The sequence below is a fragment of the Dromiciops gliroides genome, chromosome 4 (assembly GCF_019393635.1).
Source record: "Dromiciops gliroides isolate mDroGli1 chromosome 4, mDroGli1.pri, whole genome shotgun sequence".
NCBI lineage: Eukaryota > Metazoa > Chordata > Mammalia > Microbiotheria > Microbiotheriidae > Dromiciops > Dromiciops gliroides.
In genome coordinates this window covers 231,385,570-231,409,679 of record NC_057864.1, presented here as the reverse complement: position 1 = coordinate 231,409,679, position 24,110 = coordinate 231,385,570, and the positions used below count along the sequence as shown (strand labels likewise).

At 43.3% G+C, this 24,110-nt stretch overlaps 1 protein-coding gene across 2 annotated transcripts; it reads left to right on the top strand.

Annotated features, from left to right (window-relative positions):
- Window positions 1-8,711: 8,711 nt before the first annotated feature.
- Window positions 8,712-23,078, top strand: TRIM7 (tripartite motif containing 7). Of its 2 annotated transcripts, XM_044001446.1 has the most exons (8): window positions 8,712-9,294; window positions 12,613-12,708; window positions 17,647-17,877; window positions 18,652-18,674; window positions 19,213-19,328; window positions 20,033-20,068; window positions 20,668-20,748; window positions 21,062-23,078. In XM_044001446.1, exons 1-8 carry the CDS (start codon window positions 8,800-8,802, stop codon window positions 21,574-21,576), a joined length of 1,593 nt encoding a protein of 530 aa, XP_043857381.1. In that variant the 5' UTR covers window positions 8,712-8,799; the 3' UTR covers window positions 21,577-23,078. The 2 variants fall into 2 exon arrangements, with proteins under 2 accessions (XP_043857381.1, XP_043857382.1); XM_044001447.1 differs by lacking the exon at window positions 20,668-20,748.
- The last annotated feature ends 1,032 nt before the right edge of the window (window positions 23,079-24,110 follow it).

The window sequence follows — 24,110 nt, the reverse complement described above, 5'->3', positions numbered from 1 at the left end:
CAGAGGGTCTTAGTTGCTCCTCTGTGGCCAAGAGCTTCCTGCTGACTTGTCCAGCCCCACTCCATGCTGTATGGTGCTGTGAGCTGTGCTGCACTCCCTTTTTGCCTGAGTGAGACCAACCTTTCCTGAAGTCTTCTAAATTATCTCAAATTGGAAGATTGTATCTCTCTGTCTTTTTGTAGGTTCTGTAGTTTCAGAATCCATTTAGAGGCTTGATTTAATGTTGTTTTTGAGGGAAACTTGGGAGGGGTCAGGCAACTTCCTGGCTTCTCTTCGCCATCTTGACTCCACCTCCCAACAGTTTAACCTTTTAATGTCCCTCATGATTTCTTTTTCCTATTTACCTTTTTATGATTCTCTAGGGTGTTGTATTTGAAAGTCAGATTTTCTAGTCAGTTAAGGTCTTTTCATCACAAATGCCTGAAAGTCCTCTTTTTCATTAAGGTCCCATTTTTTCCCCTGAAAGATTATACCCAGTTTTGCTGGCTAGGTGATTTTTGGTTGTAGTCACAGTTCCTTTCCCCTATGGAATATCATATTCCATGCCCTCTGATCCTTTAATGCAGAAGCTGCTAGATCTTGTGCTATTCTTACTGTAGCTCCATAGCATTTGAATTACTTTTTTCTAGTTGGTTGCAATATTTTCTCCTTGACATGGGAGCTCTGGGATTTGGCTATAATATTTCTGGAAGTTTTCCTTTCGGGATCTCTTTCAGGAGGTGATCGGTGGATTCTTTCAATTTCTATTTCACCTTCTGCTTCTAGAATATCAGGGCAATTTTCCCTGACAATTTCTTGGAAGATGATGTCTAAACTCTTAATTTGGTTATGGTTTTCAGGTAGTCCAGTGATTTTCAAATGATCTCTTCTTGATCTATTTTTCAGGTCAGCTGTTTTTCCAAGGAGATATATCTTATTGCCCTCTATTTTTTTTATTTATTTGGATTTGATTTACTGTGTCTTGGTTTCTCAAAAAGTCACTAGCTTCCATTTGTTCAATCCTAATTCTTAGGCAATAATTTTCTTCAGAGAGCTTTTGTATCTCCTTTTCCATTTGGCTTTTCAAGCTTGTGTAATTTAAAATTCTAAATGTGGATTCTAATCTGTTCCCCCAGTTTTTTGGGGAAACTGACTAAAATCACTAGTAAAATGAGTTTGGTTTTTAAGGGTTTATTGAAAGATAGAGAACAGAATTCCAACAGCCTGGCAATCCTATCTTTCCTCAATTTTCCTGTGAAGTCCTCTGGAGTCTCTCTCTCTCTCTCTCTCTCCCACCACAGTGAAGTCAGGAACCCAAAAGAGAGACAGAGCTCTCTGCGCAGGCCCTCCTTCCTCCTTCCTGTCCCCTCCTAGAAAATGGGAGGCTCCTCAAGTTGATTGGCTGGTAGCCTTGATAGACAGTACCCATGAGCAAACGTCACTTCCTGACGCCAAGGAAAAGCAGCATGGCCTTGCCCTCAGAGGCATCCTCCTCATGGTGGAGCCTTCCCACAGCAAGTCTCCAGTAGGTGGCGTCATTCCAATCATTACAAGCTGTTGACTTTTTTTCTCATGATTCTCCTGCATTGCTCTCATTTCTCTTTCCATTTTTTCCTCTACCTCTCTAAATCTTCCCTCTATCTCTCTTACTTTCTCTTCAAAGTCCTTTTTGAGTGGTTCCATGGCCTGAGACCAATTTATATTTTTCTTGGAAGCTTTGGATGCAGGAGCTTTAACTTTGTTATTATCTTCTTCTAAGGGTGTATTCTGGTCTACCTTTTCCCCAAAGATGTTTTCAATGGTCTGCTGTTTTCTCTGTCTACTCATCTTGACTGTCTATTTCTTGGCTTTTAACTCCTTAACTTGTAGCACTGGGGCAGCTAGGTGGCACTGTGGATAGAGCACCAGCCCTGGAGTCAGGAGGACCTGAGTTCAAATCTGGCCTCAGACACTTAACACTTACTAGCTGTGTGACCCTGGGCAAGTCACTTAACCCCAATTGCCTCACCAAAAGCAGCAGCAGCAGCAGCAGCAGCAGCAGCTGAAGATTCTGAGGCTCTGGAGGCACTTCTGCTTGCAGCTGGTCCTGCTCTGTGGACTGCTCTCCTCTCTCATCCCGAACAGCAGGTGATCTTAGTGATCTCAGTCTCCTATTTAAGCCATTTTTGACTGGAAAATAGTCTCACTCTGTTCTTATATGGGTTATGCTGCTCCAGGAGTTGTCTTATGACATTATTTTTTGGAGTGTGTGGATGGGTTTGTTGGGAGTGGGGAGAATCACAGCCTTTCCTCCACCATATTGGCTCTGCCAAGAGGCACTTTTGATGAGTCAGGGGTAAGTTTCTAATGCTATTGTCTCCAGCCCCTACCAGTGTGATTCTCCAAAGATTATCGCTTAAGTTGCTTGCAGAAAGGGATATTTACCAAAGTACTACAACTAAGAACAGTTGATATTCCCCACCCAAAGTCTGTGACAAATCCTCCCATAAATATATATATTTCTAGAGAAAATGGGCTCAAGATTAAAGAGCACATGTGGCAAAGGAGTAATACAATTTCTGTTTGCTGGAAGTCCTTTTCTCCCATTTGTGGGGCACTCAAGAAGTTCTCCTTAAATATGGTGAATTTGTGTCCATTTGTCCTTGGCTCCTGATGCAGACACTGCCATCAGTAATCTAGGGATTCAGCTAGGACACTAGTGAAAAGAAGGGAAGTCCAAAATTTTCCCTTTGTATCTGACATAGTTTTGCTCCTACCAAAAATAGGAAAGGAGACCTGCTAAGGTCCAGAGTCTTTTTAGGAAGGTGCTGGAAAACCACACTTATTTCAACATCTGAAATTCTCCAATTCTAGCTAATTCAATGCTTTTATAAGATCCAGAACTCATCAGTTCTTAAATCAGTTTAAGTACATTTTCCATCTGGTGTCCTTTTAACCTTGTCAAATGGTTTGTTTTTTTTTTTTAGTAAGGCAATGGGGGTTAAGTGACTTGCCCAGGGTCACATAGCTAGTAAGTGTTAAGTGTCTGAGGCCGGATTTGAACTCAGGTACTCCTGAATCCAAGGCCAGTGCTCTATCCACTGTGCCATCTAGCTGCCCTTGTCAAATGGTTTTTAAAGATTTTTTTTTCCAATTAGTCTAAGGAACTTGATAAATGAAGTGGAGAAACTTGATTTGGGTAAATATCAATCAACACCAGGGCTTTCTCTCTGGAAAGGGACAGGGAGAGAAAGGGTCATTGCTTTTTCATTTCTAATTCAGATTGGTCAGCAATTCAGAATTAGTTCAGACTCTAGTTCATACTCAAAATGACTCTATTATCTCCAGTATAAGTTCAAGGACATCATTGTTCATGTGGGACCAACCTCCATCAGTTCCAGTGATTCCTTATAATGAATGAAGGCTTCTGGTTATCTTCTTTCTTTTTCCTACAAATTCCTTTCAATTTGAAATCATTTTTCCTCTCTCTTTCATAGAACTATCCCTTGTAACAGTGATATATAAGTAAAACATATCAATAAACTGACCATAGTCCATTTTTTAACTGCTGGGGCTGGGGGTAGGGTAGGAAGAAGGAGAGGTGGTGTATTTCAGTCATTTAATCAGTCAATAAACATATATATATATATATGTATATATACACATATATTCAATAAGGGTGATATCATGCATATATATGTAGATGTGAATATGTAGACATAGACAGAGATAGAGATAGATATATACAAGATACTGTGTTATTTAAAATCTAAATTGTGGGTTCTAATCTGTCCCCCCCCCCAGTCTTGGGGGGAAGCTGGCTAAAATCACTGATAAATTCAGCAAGAGTTTAGTCTTTTTTCTTTTTTTTTTTAGTGAGGCAATTGGGGTTAAGTGACTTGCCCAGGGTCACACAGCTAGTCAATGTTAAGTGTCTGAGGCCAGATTTGAACTCAGGTAGTCCCGAATCCACGGCTGGTGCTCTATCCACTGTGCCACCTAGCTGCCCCTAAGAGTTAGGCTTTTAAAGATTTATTAATTGGTATGATGTGTTTTCATTAACTGACCCGAAAGAATGCAGTGACTCTTAAACTGCAGGTACCCGTATTTTTAATGAAGTAATACCTGCAGCTTTGTTCTTGCTAAGCAAGTGGAAGGATAGGGAGCTGTAGAAGAAAGGAGGAAGCTACCTCTTTTGCTTTCTAAGTGTCTTCCCCTACTATGATCTCCGTGGATGAGGAAGGAATATTCCTATGCATAAGTAGACTTGATTCAGTTAAAAACTTGCTTGATGCAACATTATGTAGCCAAGCCCTTCATGCAAAGCTTGGTAACTTGGCCAGGAATTCCTGGCTAATAAAGAAGGGAAAATAATAGGAAGAAAATTAGGGCTTCTAACTGCCTGGTATGGGATAATGACTGATTTTTTTTTTCCTCCCTTGAAATAGGGGTCTTGTTTTAACTGGAAATGGACCAGTGGTTGGAATGATAGGAGAAGCACAGGATATGTTACATCCCAACCTCTTTCAACCAACACCCCCATACAATCTTGATAATCCCTCTCTGCATGAAGGCAGCTAATATAAGGAAGACGGGTAAAAAATACAGGGTAAATAATTAGGGAAACAGCCTTTTTTGGAACCTGAGGTGTTTGGTGGCCTAGATTTTTCCATTGCCATAGAGGAGAGGACAAAGTGGAATTGCAGGGAGTAGGGTAGAATTGTCCCTCTCTGGTCCTGTAATGTACATATATACATACCCTTGGGGGGGAGGATGGGAATAGATTGTAAATATGAAACATTTTAAATAAAATTTTGTAACTGATTCCCCTATACCACCGAAAAATAAAGTATTTTATGCCAGATAAAAAAAGATTTATTAAAATATATATTATAAGTTAGTGAAGAGAGAGAGATTGAGAACAGATTCCTTATAGCATGGAAGTCCTAGCTTAGATCTAATTTGGTATAGCCAGAGAGAAAGAAATCAATTTCCTTTCCTAGCAGCCCACGTGAAATCTCTCACCACCAAACCGATGTACCAAAAGACAAGGGGGACTCCTGTTCTCCCTCTCTCTCCATGTGCCTCTTCTTCACCAAAAAGAGAGTTCTTCTATCAGTGATCATCCACTTTCTAGTTTCTCTTTTCCTCCCCCAAAGGGGAGGTCCTTCAAGCTGGTTGGTTGAGAGTGGTCTCTTGCTGACTTCAGTAGTACACCAATACTGGCCAGGTGTGGCCTCCATCCAATCATCCTTAAGTATGTACTTAGTTTCTCATTCTCACCCAAATCAAACAATACTAAATCAATCAGGTGGGGCCCCTGGGCATCTGCCAACTTCCATTATTTTATCACAATACACACTTAGCTTGTTCATAGACTACCTTTTCTGAGTAGGATGGCTTAAGGAAAGAGTTTCATAATAATTAGCTGAAAGGGCTGTCTAGAAGATCTGTGGCCTTTTTAGCGAGAGGCTTGCTAACTATAGCATCCACCACTGGATGGTGAACAGGGTAGTTCAGGGTAGCTCACCTGACTATAACTGAAGTCCAATGAGAGACTGAAAGATCTGGCTAACAGAGCAGTTGTATTCTCCTGGAGTAAGGGCTAGGGGTTGAAGGGAGAAGAGGAAGGGAGAATTTGCTAAATACAGCATTCCAAACTTATCATTATAACTTGAAAGCTGAAGACCAACTGGATTGGAGCCCATCAGAAAGCAGAATAATGACATTGTCAAAAGATACTAATACCTCTGTAGTGTTGGAAGCATGTCAACCCCTTCATGCATGTACCTTGGTCTAGATGTTTTCTTGTCTCCATAAGGGTGCCCTAGCCCCACATCTTCTGTATGTATTTATAAGGCCTATATGTGATTCCCATAAGCATATACTCTTTCAACTCAGGGTGAGTATAGTCTTTAGAAAATGGCCTCAAGGGTTTATGGAAGAATATTCTGTTTTTACTTTTATTACTATAGAATTTGATACCTTTACTCTGCTTAGAACTAAATCCTAGGACTGACTAATAAAAGTAAATACATTAGTGGGGGCTCTTGAGCTATGCCTAGGTTTGGAGAAGTTTTAAATAACAAACATTTGTTATTTAAGTTGACCAGAAAGCTGGAAGCAGCAGCTGCTTGAGTCAGAAAAGAAAAGGAGACAGTGGGATCAAAGTCAGTGAGGACTTCTCAGAAGGCCTTGAGAATGAGGCTCTTGTTTCATTATGCAATAGAGATTGGAAGAGGATAGAAGAAATTGTTTCTTATGGGACAATCCCAGACAGAAGGAACTTAAGCCAACAAGCATTTACTAGGTGCCAGGCACTGTGCTAAGTGCTGGAGATAAAAATAAAGGAGAAAACATAGTCCCTGCTCTTAAATAGTTCACATTCTAATAGGGAAAATAACACAGAAAATTGTTATACTATATATGTATATACATATATGCAGTATATGTGTTTGTATCTGTATATACAACTATATTTATATACATAGATAAATAAATATATATTTGTACACATACACAATGTAAATGGAAGGTCATCTCAGAGGGAAAGCAATTAGCAATAGGCTAGTAGGTTGTGAACAGGAGATGCTTCCTATAGAAGTTGGAATTTGAGTTGAGTTTTTAAGGAAGTCAGAGAAGCCAGGAGGCAAAGGTGAGGAGAGAGAACATACCAGGCATGGGGGATAGTCAATGTAAAGGGACAGAGTAGGAAGATAAAGTGTGCTGTTCTAGTAATAGCAAGAAGGCAGCCAATGTATCAGAAATACAGAGAGCAAAAATAGGATTGAGATTGAGGTTAAGTTAGGGGTGGGGAAAGGAAGGGACAGATACATAAGAGGCAATAACAACCACGAAATGTGCTGAGAATTAAGTCAAGCAAAGACACGGAAACATCCAAACACAGGGAACATACAAATATTGGAAATATTCAGACACAAGGGAAAAAAAATGCCAGTAACTAAAAACTTGAAACACACACACATATATATAATGAACTGAGAACTGGCTTCCTGGACCATATGGATCAAATAATAGAAAAACAGAAAGGAAAGAGAAACATAGAATGGGAAATCTGTTTAAACCAAATTATCTATTTTTTGTGTTTTAAAATTTTTGTTTTATTTATACCTTTTCTTTTTACATTACCTGCATTTCTGAATAAATGCTGCCCTTATCCATTGAACCTTATGTGGTAACAAAATTTTAAAATAAATTAAAAAGCAATTCTGCAAAGCCAACTAGCCAACATATATGGCTGAGCTGATGGTTTATTTCACGATCTCTGTAAAGAAGGGAGGTATGTTTCCTCAACTCTGAACTTGGTTATTACAAATTATCTATTTAAAGCAAGACATTTAGGGGGTTGTTAGGGATTTGAGTCAGGGGTCCTATATTTAGTACTATAGAGGAGCCTGGGCAAGGTCTTGGGAAACTCAACACCTCAGGCCCTGTTAGGCCAGATCGTGGGTATGGGGCCAAAGCTGACTCTGGAGTTGGCTACATCGGAAAGAGAGGAATGGGTCAGGGTGCTTATCAGAAGTTTCCTCTCCTTACAGAGGGAGTAATAAGTACTAGATCCTGGACTTTGCTTTTCCACCTGCTTAGGTCTGTTTCTTCCAGTTAAGCAGGTCAAATTGGGATAGCCAAGAAAAATGGGGAGGGGGCAGGAGGAAGGGAGCTGTAAAGAGAAGAGGAAGGGAAGAAGGAATGGATGTGAAAAGGAGGAGGGGGGAGAGAGAGAGAGAGAGAAAGAGAGAGAGAGAGAGAAACTGATGGTGGTTTACTTTAAGACCCAGCTAAAATCCCATCTTTTACTGGAAAACTGCCCCGAACTCTTTTAATTCTAGTGCCTTCCTTCTTTTAATTTCCTATTCAGGGGCAGCTAGGTGTCGCAGTGGATAAAGCACCGGCCTTGAATTCAGGAGTACCTGAATTCAAATTCGGCCTCAGACACTAGACACTTACTGGCTGTGTGACCCTGGGCTTAACTCCCATTACCCCCGCAAAAAAAAAAATCCTATTTATCCGGAGGAGAGAGTGAGGCTGGTGACTGCACAGTTCTGCCTCACTTAAACCCAATTCACTGCAAGTCAAGACATCAGCTCCAGATATGGTCCTCTTCGAGAAAGGATAAACAGCAACTCTATTCATCCAGTATATAGCTTGTTTTGTATATATTTATTGGCATGTTGTCTCCTCTATTAAAATGTAAGTTCCTTGAGTGCAGGTACTGTCTTTTTGCTTCTTGTATCCGAAATGCTTAACACAGTGCTCAGCATATAGTAGACACTTAATGTTTATTAATTGCTTGATTGAGACGAACAGAGACACAGAATGAAAGAATCGGAAGCTGACCCAGAGACTTGGAGACGAGTAGTGACAGATAACAGGGTTCCCATAAACTCCCCAATCTGTTGGAAGAGCCTGTGTATGAGTAGGGCTGGCGAGGGCTGGCGAGGGCTGGCGAGGGCAAGGCTAGTAATCAGAGCTGTCAGTGATTTCACTTTTTGGGTTGGGGGAGGGGTTTAGGGGGTAGAATTGACTTTTGCCTTGGCACACTGCAAAACAAGGGTACTCGGGCTCTATTGGCCAAGCCTGATCTCCATCACCAGACAGGACAACTTCAGCTTGTTCCTGCCTCCAGGAACCCTCCATCTAGGCCCCCTCACGCCACGCCCCCTCGGACAGAGCCTCAGGCCACGCCTCCGCCTCAGAGCCCCACCCCCTCAGTCAATCCCCGGACCCTGGCGGAGAAGCGGCAGGCTGAACGTACCATCCCCAGACCTGGGGGTGTTGCGGCGGTGACGGCGGTGGCGGCAGCTGGAGCCGCCGAGCCAGATGGCTGCGGTGGGGCCGAGGTCCGGCCCCAGTGCCGGTGCGGAGGCTCTGGCCCTGGCGGCTGAGCTGCACGGGGAGGCGACGTGCTCCATCTGCCTGGAGCTCTTCCAGGACCCCGTCTCAATCGAGTGTGGTCACAGCTTCTGTCGCTCCTGCATCGCCCGCTGCTGGGAGCGCCCAGGGATCCCGGTGTCGCCTGCCCCCCGCGCCCTGCCCTGTCCTCAGTGCCGGGAGCCTGCCCGCCCCAGCCAGCTCCGCCCCAACCGCCAACTGGCCGGGGTGGCCAGTCTGCTCCGCCGCTACAGCCTCTCCCCGTCAGGGGACGGGGACGGGGAGGGCGTAGGGAGCCTGGTGTCGGGCTGCGTCCAGCACGGGGAGCCTCTGAAGCTCTATTGCCAGGATGACGGACGGGCCATCTGCGTGGTGTGCGACCGCGCCCGGGAGCACCGCGCCCACGCCGTGCTGCCACTGGACGAAGCGGTGCAGGAGGCCAAGGTGAGAGAGACACCCGCTGCGCGCGCGCCAGCCAACCCTGGGCATTGAGCGACTCCTTGTGGTGGCTGCCGGCTTCCTGCTACTCGGGCTCTCAGGCTGCGCAGCCACCCACCCTCCTCTCCCCTAGCCCCTCTTCTAGTCTTTGTTTCCATCCCTTCACCCAGAACCCACACCCACCTCTGTCTCCCTTCATGCTTTCCTCTCCCTCCCCGTCTTGGAGTCATACAATCCTACGTTTAGGATTGTAGTCGCTTAGTTGTTTGCATGTTCTCTCCCCTATTAGATTATTATTTCCTTGAGAGCCGGAATTGTCTTCTGCTCATCTTTATATCCCCAGAGTTTAGCATATAGGAGGTGCTTAATAAATGCTTGCCAACTGATTATGCTCCTGATGCCCCTTGGTGGGCTCCCCTGCTTTGGCAATCACACCTATAGGACGTTGCCTTCCTGGTTCTTCTACTTCCTCATCCCCAGTGTGTCATCTTCCTGTTTAAAGAAATGTAGACTTTGCCAAGCTGCTCCAACCTTGGGTGGCGCAGGCTTGGGAAACGGTGTGGGACAATCTTCTCCTTTAAGCTGGCAGAGCTTTTATGAGCCCGATACCCAGGGCTAAGGTAGGATCAGGCCCCCTGTTGGGCTAAATGAGGAGCACAGAAATGCAGGCCGCTCCACACACCTCCTGGTAAGCCATTCAATGCTGTCTTTGTCACTCCTTCCTTTTTTGTCGTTACCTGTTACAACCTCAGGTATGTTCTTTTTTTCTTCCTCCCTTGGTTATGAGGGGGTCCTTGGAAGATGCTATGACAGGAAGGAATTTGGAGACCTCTTATCCACAAGCTAGCTTTCTTTTCACAGATGGTTGTCAAGCTTCCTACACAAGTCGAAGGATTCCCCTGTTAGAGGAAAGCTTGTCTTCCTCAACTCTTATCGAGGGGTACTGTTCATCTAAATCCTCCTTGTTGGTCTGGAGGCTTGTCCCTTCCCTTCCATGACTGTGGGACCTCTCTGTCTCTCAGCTTCTTCATATGTAAAAGTAATAATACTTGCTCTAACCAACTTGACTAGGCTTCTGTGAAGTGAGTGCTTCTCAATTACAGCTCTTACTGTTTTAGAAGCTTACCTCCACTACCAGCTGAGTATAGTGGACAAGTCACTACTTTGCGCCTCTGTTTCTTCCTTAGTAGAATGAGGAGATTATTACCTTTGGGTGCTAGCTCAGAGGATTGTGAGTTTGATGTAGGAGGGAAAAAGGGGTTAACAGAAAAACCTAAAGTTCAAGCTCTAATTCAGATATTAGCTCTGAAAGGGATTCAGACCCCAGTTAATGGATAACTTAAGTCCTGAGTCTTCATTAATACAAGTCACATTGATCAGTACCCACAGTGGGAACATGGGGAGGTAGTCCATGAAGACCTTAAGCCATAACAATGATACACTGACAGACTATAGAAATTCAAACTAGAAATAAATGAAAAATGAAGATGTTTTGAAACTAAGCATGGGAATCAGAAAGAGACATGAGCAGAAAAGGCCAAATTTGTCTCCAGATTCACCTTATGACATGTAAACCCCCAAAACACACCTCCACAGAAAAAGGTACCTGCCTTGGGGGTTGGCTTAGGACCCCAGGAACTCCAAATTAGAATAAGCCCTCCCCTGTACCTTCCTAAAGTGGAGATTATTATAATGAGACTGATAATCAGTTTATCCGTACTATAAATATAACTATTCCAGAGATACCTTTCCACTATTCTGGTTCTCTCCCTGTGGTCACCCACAGTATTGCAATAAAACTTGGGAGACTGAGTCTTGTAATTCTTTTAGGCTGACTCACAATCAATTTGACCCTAATTCCATCCCACATCATTTGGATCCCAACATGGGACTTCAAGTTCCAGACTCAAACTCTTTTTCCTTTTTTGTGGAAAGCAGTGGGGTGAGATCTTGCCGAGGTAAGTTTTGCTCCTTTGGGAGACCAGCTGGCTCACCAAATGGATCGGGGAGCAGGATATTTTCTCGTTGGTCCAGGATCAAGAGATCCTTGCAGGTTTTCCCTTTGATTAAGCAATTGGTTAAGGGACCTCCCGGCAAAACTCAGAAATCTGGGGGACACCCTTGGATAACAGTTTTTGCTGTTAATTAATTGACACCCACGTGAATGCAGGTACGCTGTCAGTAATCTCTGGGAGGTTATGAATGGGTTAGGAAGTTAGAGTAATTTGGGGTAAATTTGGACAAATTGGGAAACAGGAAAAAGGAGAAAAACTGGATGTTGCTAAAAATAATCAAATGACTTCAAGAGAAAGGAGAAATAAAGTACAAATTGGGACAAGTCCGATCGCACTGATGACCTGAAAAAGAAAACGAGTGGTGTTTTATTGCAATACTGTCTGGCCACAGCAACCCCCTCATTCTGCTCTTGGGTTCCCCAGGACGGAGTATGCATTGTGTTTTTCTCCTCTGTTGCCTCAGAAACTTCAGTTTCATTGGGTGGGCCCCCAAGGTCTGAGGTAGGATTTTTCTCAGGTGTGGTCTTAGCCCAACCCACCTTAAAGGGACAAGGACAGAAAACATTCTGCATGACCCCTTGGATGTATCCTTACAAATTTGGAAAAAAAAGGGAAAAAATTGGACATGGGTGAAAAGGAACAAATGACTTATTTGCAAGAGAAAGATTTAAGGTAACACATTTCCTGATTAGCCCCTACCAGAGTGGGCTGCTCAGGAAGAAGTAATATTTTATGGCTGTTTGTTTGCTTGTCTGTATGCAGGCGCTTGTCTGTCTGTATGAAGGCTCTAGTCTGCTCGGGTCTTAGGTTTTTCTTGTTAACACTTTTTTTTGCCTCCGACATCATTAGTTGCTATTATTTCCCCCATTTTATAGATGACTCAACTTGGGTTACTCAGCCAGTAAATGTCTAAGGTCAGATTTTGAACTCAGGTTTTACACTTTGCCACTTAGCAGTCCTGTCACCTCATTGAGCCAAAGGTCAAGTATGCTGTCATGGTCTTTCTGGTCAGAGTTGTATTAGGTGGCTGCTGAGGTCCCTTTCAACTTTTAAGTGTTTGCTCAGGTAGAATAGGGAAAGGCTGCTGAGTGTTAGGTTGTTGCAGGCCTGTGGGGGAGATATTTTTGGGTAGGGGGACCTTGTGCCATTGTTCAAATCTTATTTTAGATATGAGCCAGAAGGTTATTTTTGCTTTTTTTTCAATGAACAGAATCAGCCCTGTATCCTGAGAGCAAAGCATGGTGAAAAAAGGTGGGATGTTCTAAATTTCCCTCTCCCCCACTCAAAATCACTTGTTCCTCCCATCCAGGAGATGTTGGAATCCCGGCTAGGTGCCCTGAAGAAAGAACTGGAGGAGTTTGAAGATTTTAAGTCCATGGAGGAGAAGGAGAGCCGGGAGCTCCTGGTGAGGAGGTGGAGACTAGGGAGGTACCTTATATTGAGCACCAGAGTCTTGGATACCCAGTTTAACTGCTACACTGTCTCCAAATGGGTGTATGTGGAATAAGAACTGGTACAATTTTGGGAGGAAAAGGCAGAAATGTATATGCAGGGTGTCCCAAAAATCTTGGTGCTGTTTTAAACTATTTAGCTTAAAGCTGTACTTTCTTGGAACATCCTGAATAGACTTGAAAGATGCGGGGAGAGGGAGGTATATATTCTCATTAAAAGAGTTTGTGTAGGAGAGAGGAGCGTGTGTGTGTGTGTGTGTGTGTGTGTGTGTGTGTGTGTGTGTGTCTGAGAGAAGTTGGAGATGGAGATGGGTACATGCATGCGCATAGGTGGCACACCCTCCCTTTCTCTGATTTCTACTACCCTAGGCAAGCCCATAAACCAATAATAGAAAAATTGAATCCTGAGAACCCAGGCCACTTTTTACTTTAGGATTCATAGAATTCCCTCTGCTCACTGTCCTTCTACTGATCTTTGATCCCCTGTAATACCCACTCCTAATAGTCTTTCAACCTTTTGCTGCTGGAGAAGTATGTGTATTTTTGTTAGGTCAGAAGCATCCGTCTCCTACCTTTGGCCTGTGATTGCTGTGATTTCAGTAGGATGGGGAAACTCCTGGTGTGGAATCTCCCTCCAACAAATCTTATAATTCTTGTGTTACTTAAGGTCATAAAGTTGCCTTAGGGTACGTGGAGTGACTCATCAATGGTCACTCACCTTATAAAATACTGAAAGGGTTCCTTATAACATTCTCATAGTTCTAGTCAGTTTAGAGATAATCTAAGCTTCCTTCCATCTCAAAGATTCTGTGCTTCCTCTATCTGCCTTTGCAGAATCTCATTCTAAAGGATTCTGGCTGATGCTTGGTTTATCTTGGGTTGGCTGCTGTATACAACTTATTTTTCAATATTCTCTCCTCCACCTCCCTCATCTGTAATGCAACTAGTTAGCGATGTGGCTTTTTTGTTTAGTCATTTTTCAGTCATGTCCAATTCTTTGTGACCCCATTTGAGGTTTTCTTGGCAAAGATACTGGAATGGTTTGCCATTTCCTTCTCCAGATCATTTACAGATGAGGCAACTGAGGCAAACAGGTTTAATTGACCTGCCCAGGGTCACATAGCTAGTAAGTGTCTGTGGGCAGATTCAAACTCATGTCCTCCTGACCCCAGGCCCTGTGCTACCTATGGGGCTTTAGGGTAAAGTCAGTTATCTCATTAATACAATTAATTCATAGTAGACTTGAGAAGGTTTTAGTGGGGAATTGAGGAGAAAAGCAAAATAAGATAAAAATCTTAAACTAGGAAGTTGACATAGGCAGAGAATGTTAACTTGCTTAACTCTGTACGACATTGTCTATCTGACCCTTGCCACCAAATTCCTCTTTATCACTTTCTGGCATTTGACACTTAAAACACGTACTCCATCAGTCCTAGATCTGAAGTAGCCTCAGTCAGTCAGTTGACTATTTAGTCAACAAGCTACATTTCATTTGGTACTAAGGTTGATAGATAATGGATGATCACCTCAGAATAGCTCATTTCTTCCTGCTCCCCTCCTCTCCCCCAATCTCTCCCTCATACAGATCAACCAGTCTGGCAAACATCCAGAATTTATTTCTTCCCTTTGGAGTGAGGGACAAATTTGAGTAAGAAAATTGGAAGAGCCTCATAGGCCCATTCCAAAATATGGAGGAGTCAAATGTTAAGAGCTTCTTCTTTTTTTAATTTTTTTTTTTTTTTTTGCGGGGCAATGGGGGTTAAGTGACTTGCCCAGGGTCACACAGCTAGTAAGTGTCAAGTGTTTGAGGCCGGATTTGAACTCAGGTACTTCTGAATCCAGGGCCGGTGCTTTATCCACTGTGCCACCTAGCCGCCCCCTAAGAGCTTCTTCTTACCTGAAGCCTTTTCTGATCTTTCCCCAGATACCAGTGCCCCCTTTCCCCCACTCTTCTCACCCTTGTCCTTTATTTACTTTCTGGGTTGTTTCCCTTGAGAGAATATAAGTTCCTTGAAGGAAGGGAGGGTTTTGCTTTTCTCTGTCTATATACCCCATGCCTAGCACAATGCCTAACACCTGGTAGGCTTTTTTGTTTGTTTTGGGTTTTTTGGTGGGGCACTGAGAGTTAAGTGACCTGCCCAGGGTCATACAGCTAGTAAATGTCAAGTGTCTGAGATCAAATTTGAACTCAGGTCCTCCTGAATCCAGGGCTGGTGTTTTATCCACTGCGTCACCTAGCTGCCCCTACTTGGTAGGCTTTTAATAAATGCTTGCTGACTCTGTGAATGGATAAAGAATAAGAACTTATGGATCTTTAGGAAACTGAATAGAACAGGGAGGGCATGCAAGATTGTTTGTTTAGAAAAGATAGGGGGGGCGGCTAGGTGGCGCAGTGGATAAAGCACTGGCCCTGGATTCAGGAGTACCTGAGTTTAAATCTGGCCTCAGACATTTGACACTTACTAGCTGTGTGACCCTGGGCAAGTCACTTAACCCCCATTGCCCTGCAAAAAAAAAAAAAAAGAAAAAAGAAAAGATAGTAAACACATGGAGACTGATTTAAAAAAATATTACCTTAGCCTGTGCTCCCAAGTGAATGCTACTTTCTTCAAAGTAGTCACTTTGGGAGAACATACAATTTATTCTAGCAATACTTTCATTGTTCCAAAACATTTTTGAGCTCCTCTTTTGGAAATTCTATAGAAGAATGTAGTAGAGGTTCTAGAATATTTTCATTAGCTGCAAATCTTCCTAATTTTAATTTGGATTTAATTTTTAGAAACAAAGATCATCATGGCCAATCCCATTCAGTGAGCTAAGTGACCAAGTTGGATAACTTTTTTTTTTTGTCAACTTGGTCTAGTACAAAGAGTCAGAGTGTTTCATTTGAGTCCTAGCTGTATAACTTTAGGTAAGCCATCTCTTCTATTAAAGGTGGAAAATACCTAACTGTGCTATCCTATGGGGTTCTAGAGAAGATTAAAAAGAGATTCTTTGTGGGAAGGCACTGTATAAAATAGGATGTAAATGTAAGTTGCTATTATTACAAAAGAGAATAATTTATATAGTGCTTTAAGGTTTATGAAACCTTTTTTGTTCACATCAGCCCTGTGCGTTGGATTAAATACTTTCCTTACAACAATCCTAGCAGATAGGGGTAGTAGGAATAGTGTAAGTGTTACTACTCCCATTTTATAGATGAGAAAACTGGGGCTCTGAGGAATTAAATCTCTTTCATATAATCAAATCAGAAATGGGATTTAAACTCAGGTCTCCTGACTAGAGATTAGAGCACATTGCCTTTTTAGACTTGTTGTTTTTGTTGCTGTTCAGTGTTTTTTTCTTCGTGTCCAACTCTTTGTAACCCCCATTTGGGGTTTTCTTGGCAAAGATACTGGAATCATTTGCCATTTCCTTTTCCAGCTCATTTTACAGATGAAGAAACTGAGGCAAACAGGGTTTTTTTTTTGTTTGTTTTTCTTTTACTTGCCCAAGGTCACACAGCTAGGAAATGTTTGAGGTCAGAATTGAGCTCAGAACATAAATCTTCCTGACTTGAAGCCTGGCACTCTATCCGCTGTAACAACTAGTTCACATAAATCAGTGAATATTGTTCAGTTGATTTTCAGTTGTGTCTGATTCTTCCTGACCCTGTTATGGTTTTCTTGGCAAGGATACTGGAGTGGTTTTCACTCTGTTCACTCTGCAAACTCAGATAGAAACAGATCTCCAAAGGCTTCATTATTAACATAGAAAAATCACAAATTGACATTATCTATAATGTACTGTATTTTTATTTATTTTGTTAATTACATTTCCCATTCCATTTTCCCATTACATTTCCATTTCTTTTTCTTTCTTTTTTTTTTTTTTGTGGGGCAGTGAGTATTAAGTGATTTGCCCAGGGTCACACAGCTAGTAAGTGTCAAGTGTCTGATACTGGATTTGAACTCAGGTCCTCCTGAATCCAGGGCTTGTGCTTTATCTACTGCACCACCTAGCTGCCCCTCCCAATTACATTTCAATCTGGTTTGTGGGTTTTTCAGTACCAGGTTGGGAGTTTGATACCTCTGCTCTAGATATATCTAACTATAAAATAGACTGGATTTTTTTTAGCATGGTTTCTAAAGTAGCTTTAAAGACAAGCAGCTCTGGAAGATTTTGAATAATAGTAGCATAATTGGACTAGGTCTGTAATACCAAAGAGATGATCACTTTAAAGGCCAATACTCATGTAGATATAGAATGGGGAGTCAGGCAGTACATTTCCCAGAATGCTTGTGTAATAGACAAAAGGCTGAACAAGGCTTTATTTCCACAAGAACAGGGTGTTATTTTGTCATGGAGAAGAAACAGGGAATCTGGGAGAAGGAAGAAGCAGCTTGGGAAGACCTAAGGATTTCCTTCTCTTTCCCACAGTGTTAGGCCACACACAGACCCTTGCATCTGCTGCCCAACACAATACATTAAAAGTTATTAGCTTGCTGAAATCCAGGTTGCCTGACCTCATTATAGGTATATAAGTTCTGTTCTGGTTTTTTTTGGTTTTGTTTTTGTTTTTGGAAACTGCCAAGCTGAATAAAAGAGACTATTAAAATGATAGAGGAAAAAAGTTCATTAGAATATGATTCTCTGAATATTCTCATAAAATGAATGGTGTGTATATAGACAGGAATTGGTAACCAATGTGTATCTTAGAGATACTGTGTGTAGGAGAGCAGGAGAAGAGCAAGTTCAGTTATATGAATATATGTAGACCAGTGTGTATGTGTGCCTACTCTGATATGTGGTTGAGAGTTGGGAGTATGTGTTCTTCCTTTATGGACTGTACATCTCAGTGTTCAGAGTTCCTTTTCTCTTAATTCATTCCCATTTCCTTTCTCCTTGGGCAGAAGCAAGTGACTGTGGAGCGGGAAAAGGTAGGGGCTGAGTTCCAAGCACTGAGGGCCTTCCTGATGGAGCAGGAAAGCAGGCTGGTGGGACGTCTAGAAGAGCTGGCCAGAGAGGTAACCCAAAGGCAAACTGAGAACCTGAACCAGCTTGGTAGCGAGATCTCCCTGCTGTCCAAACTCACCACTGAGATGGAAGAGACATCCCACAAACCTGACCTGGATTTCCTTCAGGTGAGCTGGGCCTGACTTGCTCAGAATTACAATCATTTGATTGTTTAAGACTAAAGATATATAGTGGGAAAGTCCAGTGGGATACTCTGTTTATTTTATCATCAAGGCTTCTTTTGAGTAAGATATTGTAATGAACAAGGTGATATTAGAGTGATAGGATATTAGAATCTGATTCTATGATTTTTATGAAGATCACAGATTTCTGGAGTTGGATGGGACCAGGAAAAATCAACTCTTGCCTTCACATAGCAGAATCTTTAAATGCTTTCCTCTGATATAAAATTCTGATATCATTCAGTCTTAATTTAGCACTTAGTTCCATACTGTCTCCTTTGCTTTTGTTTCATGTGACTAGAACTGGACTTGGATTCAGAAAAATATTACCTCAAGTCTCAACTCTGAGTCTAGCTATAACCCTAACCCTACTTACCTAATTTGGGGGGGTGGGGCAGGGCAATGAGGGTTAAGTGACTTGCCCAGGGTCACACAGCTAGTAAGTGTCAAGTGTCTGAGGCTGGATTTGAACTCAGGTCCTCCTGACTTCAGGGCTAGTGCTTTATCCACTGCACCACCTACCTGTCCCTAGCATAACTATTTCTCTACAAAGTAGGGAAAGATGAGAGCTCCTAAGGGGGTGGTTTTGGGGTCTCAGAAAATCAGAGAGAAAGAGGAAATGACCATGGTTTCTTTGTTTAAAAGCCTAACCTGGTTTTTCTTTATCTGGAGAATGAGGCATGTTCAGTGTTGATTATTTTCTTCATTATTTCTGTTTAGGAGTTCAAGAACACATTAGGCAGGTAAGTAAATTATAATTCTTTGCATTTAAAAAAATCCTACTTTGATCATTCTTTCTCTTCATATCTACCATTGTGGGGAGGAAAAACCAGATGACCTTCCCCAAGAAAAGTTGATGCCAAGCCATGGTGCAAAGGGTTCTGGAGCAATGGCTCTCTGCTCTACCAACAAGGTCTGAACAGTGTAGGTTCCATCCCCTCCAAGGACTCCAGGCCTTATACTCTGTGGTTCCCCAGGGAGTCCTTCCCAGGTTGCCTGTGTAAGTAGAAGGAATGGAGCTAAGAAAGGCTTCCTGGAGGTGGGGTCCACATTAAACCCTGTTTTGCAAGAAAGGGATGTCTTGTCAGGAGAGGGATAGAGTTTATCTTAGGGGTTCCTGCAGACTAAAAGGCAAGAACCTTGCCAGGAAGTTCTGTGGTATCCCCTTTCCTATTACCAGATGGTCTCATGGCTCCATTTCTCAGAGACCAAAAGGGAAAAAAGACCAGGGAAAGTAAGGTAGTTGGTGCCAATGACATCTTCTTTGTTCTTCCCTCCAAGGTGTGACAATGTGCCTGGTCCCAAACCGGCCTCAGTTTCTTCTGAGATGAAGAGTAAAGTTTGGAATATTTCACTCAAGACCTTTGTTTTGAAGGGACTGCTAAAGAAGTTCAAAGGTGATGGGTTTTGTTGGGGATGGGTAGTTGGGAGGGTTTAAATAGAGATACTATATGTAGGAGAGCAGGAGCTAAAATGGGTCTAATGAGGTTCAGGCAGCAGGGGCAAGACATACTATAGGCACAAATCCAAAACCATTCATTAAATGCCTGCTGTGGGACAGGCACCGTGCTTAGGTTCTGGTGGGGGAAAGGTGAGAGGGTAGTGCAAAAAGGGGAAGATGGAAGCAGTAACAGCATTATCCTATAAGAATGTCTCATCTGTTCCATTATTTATCCTGGAGAAAGAATACATGTGCAGGGAAGGACTTTGAGTGGGGAGCAGGCACTGGAGTAAAGCAGAGGAGCATTTTAAACTCCTTGAGGGACCTGCAGTTTGTTATGATAGAGCCCTGGGCTAGGAGACAGGAAAACCCGAGTTTGAATGTGAATTCAGATTTTTATTAGCTCAATGACTATTAGCAAGTCACTTAATCCCTGCTTGCAAAATGGGGATAATATAACCCACCTCCCAGGTAAAATGCTTAGCACCATGCCTGGCACATAGTAAGAGCCTCTAAATACTTGTTTCCTCCCTTCCCAGCCTTGCCTAGCCCAGTGCCTGGTCTTATAGTAGATCTGATAAAATATTGCTCGAATGAATGTTGACTTGTTAACTCAACTAGTACATTTATTCTTGCTGTTTGTGTTCCTCCTCCTTTCAGAGGATCTTCGGGGAGAACTGGAAAAAGAGGAGAAAGGTAAATGTTAGCAGTAAAGATATAAAACAAAGCAATTCTCCCCATCTCTGTTAATCTCTCTCCCAGTGTCTGTCTCTCTCTCTCTGGCTTCGCCATTATCTCAGAGGGAGGCAGTGTGTGCTGTAGGGCAGAGAGCCCCAGACCCCAGACCAAGAGTTAGGAGACCTCCTATGTTATCCTGGTTCCGTTTCTAACTAGTTAAGTGACCATGTTGCTTAAAGGGCAAGTTGCTTCCCCTTTCCTGGGCCCTCCATCTTTTCTGTAAAATGAGACTGGACCTAAGATCCTTTCCAGCTCTGACATTCTATTATTTTTGTCCTGTGTGTGTGTGTGTGTGTGTGTTGTGTGGGTCTTTTCCTATAGATGTGTCTCTTTTTTCTTTGCCTTTTCCTTTATGCAGGTGAGACTACCCCAGAGGGCAATGGGGTATGTGCTCAGTGGCCTGTGGGGTAACCTCTACCATTGGCACTTCTCCCGGGGGAGGGAGCAACAGTATGGCCTGGGTTTCTGGATACTTTACTTTGGGGAGGTCTGTCAGTCTACAACATGTACTGACCCTGCTGTGCCTCTTTCCCCCCATTCCTGCCCGCCCTGTACAGATAGATCCCTGTACCAGGCACATTGGGGGGGAGAGACAGAAGAAAGGAAGAAACATGGTCCCTGCCCTTGGAGAGCTCCTGGTATGATGGGGGATACAGGGCATACACTTAACACTGACATTTTTTTTTTTAACATAGAACACTGCAAATGATCAGAGTGATACACAGAGTGTACACAGGATAAAAAGAATGATCAGGGTCTGGTGGGATATAGGAATCCTGGAAGGCTTCCTAATGGAAAAGGGATTTTTAAATTTTTGAGTCAGGTTTAGCAAAAGAGAGAGATACAGCTTGTCTCAGAGGAGGGGGGAATAGCCCACTTAGAGTCAGGGAGTTATATCCAATGATGTCTTTCTCTGCCTTTGTCTTTCCCCCTTTTTCTTCTCTCCCAAAGTGGAATTGACGTTGGATCCTGACACAGCCAACCCTCGCCTCATCCTCTCACTGGATCTCAAGAGTGTCCGCCTGGGTCCACGCCCCCAAGATCTGCCTCCTAATCCCCGGCGCTTTGACACGAATACTCGAGTGTTGGCCTCTCGTGGATTTTCTTCTGGCCGTCACCATTGGGAGGTGGAAGTGGGCTCAGCTGATGGCTGGGCCTTCGGGGTAGCCCGGGAAAGTGTACGGCGTAAGGGCCTCACCCCCTTTACTCCTGAAGAGGGCGTCTGGGCTCTTCAACTCAATGGTGGGCAGTACTGGGCCGTGACATCTCCTGAGCGCACCTCGCTGAGCCCTGGGGGGCGGCTGGCCCGGGTTCGGGTTGCACTGGATTTAGAGGCTGGTGCAGTGTCTTTCTATGCTGCTGAGGACATGCGACACATCTATACCTTCCGAGTGGCCTTCAGAGAACGAGTCTTTCCCCTCTTCTCTGTCTGCTCTACTGGGACATACTTGCGGATCTGGCCATGAGATGGGGCCAGAGACAATGGGCCACTAAGAGGATAGGGCTAATTCAGGCCTCTGGGGTATTGGCAACTGCTGGAAGTTGATCCTGCACAGGTCTCTCCCCAACCCCTGGCTTCCCACCTGGCCAGACCTAACTTTGTTTTCTCTGAGATGGGATACAAGCAACAAGTTAATGTTGTATGTATAGGCCTCTTCCGAATCTTGGCTTCTTATTTGCTGTGCACTGGCATTATCCCTTCTCTAGCCTCTGGCTGAGGCTTATTTCAAGGAAGCCAGATTATCTCATAAAGGTCTTCCCCTTTCCTTTCCTTGTTCTAGGCTACCTTTTCACCAGTACTTATCTGTGGATATAACCTTGAGGCCTGTGGATGCTGGGGACTTTGGCCAACCCTCCCCATAGCCTCTTTTGGCAGGTGGCAACAACTGTGGCCAAGTAGCAAGTTTAGGCTGTCTGTTTCTGGTCTTGCTTCATCTCTAGATTTTAAAAGTATTCTGTGTCTCCTTTCTCTGGCTGTTGATACTGGCTTTTGTCTCAGCTTTCTTCTGTGTCTCCATTTTTCTCAGGACCTTAGAAGGTGTTGGGGAGAGCTAGTAGGAAATGAAAGAGGGACTAGCAAAATTCTCCTACACTAGGGGTCATTTTCCCCAGATCTCTATAAGTTTCTACTTCCTTGACTCTCAGCCCTCAGCTATCCCAACTGAAGAAGAAGGCCTGGGCCTTGGGGAAGGACACTATTTTCTCTGCTTTGCACTTTTGTCAGGCTGTAGCCAATAGGATCAAAAGTAGACTCAAAGCTGAGTGCACTTGGCTGCTTGTCTTTGGACTCAGAGGTCATCAGTCTTTGTTTCCAAGATGTCAGTCTGCCCAGACTAGAATTAGACCCTTGCCCATGTGTGTGACTATGCAGCCACTCAAGGGAATAAATATCAACATACATTTGGGAATTCACACTCACACTGCCCCATAACCTTCCCTCCCTTCCCCTTCTCCCAACTATATGAAAGATTATCAATACAAAGACACACCCACCACTGACACAATAGGGATAAATTTCTGCCCCCAAATGCACATGCATATCTACGCTCATAATTTCACAAATATAATCACAGTGTACAAACCCACAGGTACGAATGCACTCATAAACAATAAATATTCAGATATTTCCTGCCATAAATATATGCTCGCACTGTTTTACCAAATGATGTAAATATACTTCTGACACCTTTTTAAGAAGCACATCTAGAGAATGTCACACACACATAAAAGTACTGTCAGGACCTTGAATCACTGGGTTCTAGGTTCTCCCTCCTGATCTCCATGGCCTCTTTACCAGGATGGTGCCTCAGTTTTCCCAGCTGGTGACACTTCCTGTTCTTGGTGATAGTGTTGCAGAGGATGGGGAACAGAACAAGAAGAGAGGAAGAGTGCCTTTCCCTGATCAGCTCTCCTTTGGAGAGGCAGAAATAGAGAACATGAGTTCATCTTGAGTTATTTGGTTTCTTGGTGGGTGGGGTGGGTGGGAAGGGGAGTATGTTATTCAGGGGTTTCTGTGAGTCCATGTGTGAATGTATTTATGGATCTATCCTGAGTGGTGGTGTAAATCCATTTCTGTGTGAATGTGTACATTAATTAGTGGATCTGGATACTAGTGGATGTGGATGTGTGAAGGGACTTTATGCGTCCTGTCTTCTCCCATTTTGTCAGTCTGTGTGCTCGTGTACTTGAACTGTAAGTACTTAATATGAGCTTGTCTAGTTGGGGCTTTCTGTTCATGGATGAGAGTTTTTGAATGTTCTATCAGTATGTCTGAGTCCTTGATTGTGCATATAAATATGTTTGCATGTGAGTATGATTTAATTAAGTGAATGTATGTCTCTGTAGCAGGAGTAAATACTTATTTGACTAGTAGCTGCTCTAGGTAAGGAGAAAATAAAAGTTTGGCATAGACTCTAGGCCCTAGAACAGGAGTTCTTAACTTAGGGTATGTGAACTTTTGTGCTTTGAAAAATTTTTTTTGATGACTATTTCAATATAATTGGTTTCCTTTGTCACCTTATGTATTTTATCTTATTCATTTCGCAACATTATTCTGAGAAGAGGTCTTTCCATAGGTATCACCAGACTGCCAGGGGGAGCCCATGACACACAAAAGTGGCCTTGCCCTTGCTTCAGAGGAAGGCTATATGCAAAGCAGTTGCTTGTGATGTCATCGTGCTTCTCTCTGATTCTGGAAGTGGCTCTCTCTGTTCTCCCATTCTCAGAAGGACTTCAGGTTCCTTCCCTCACTCTCCATGCTCAAATGATGGTTCCTATTAAGTGGCAGAGGTAAGCTGGGCAATTGTGGGAATAGAAGGATCTGTCACATCTCCTGAGGCAGGGCACCATCATCTGTGAGGGCAGCAGTAGAGCAGAGCTCTGAGAATCCAGGCTTGAGGTGAGTCTAGCTTCCCTCAATGACATGGAAACTCCCTGTCCTCATCCTCTCCCAGAATTCAGGAATACTGCCTTTGGGCTGATAGCTGGCACCTTAAATTCT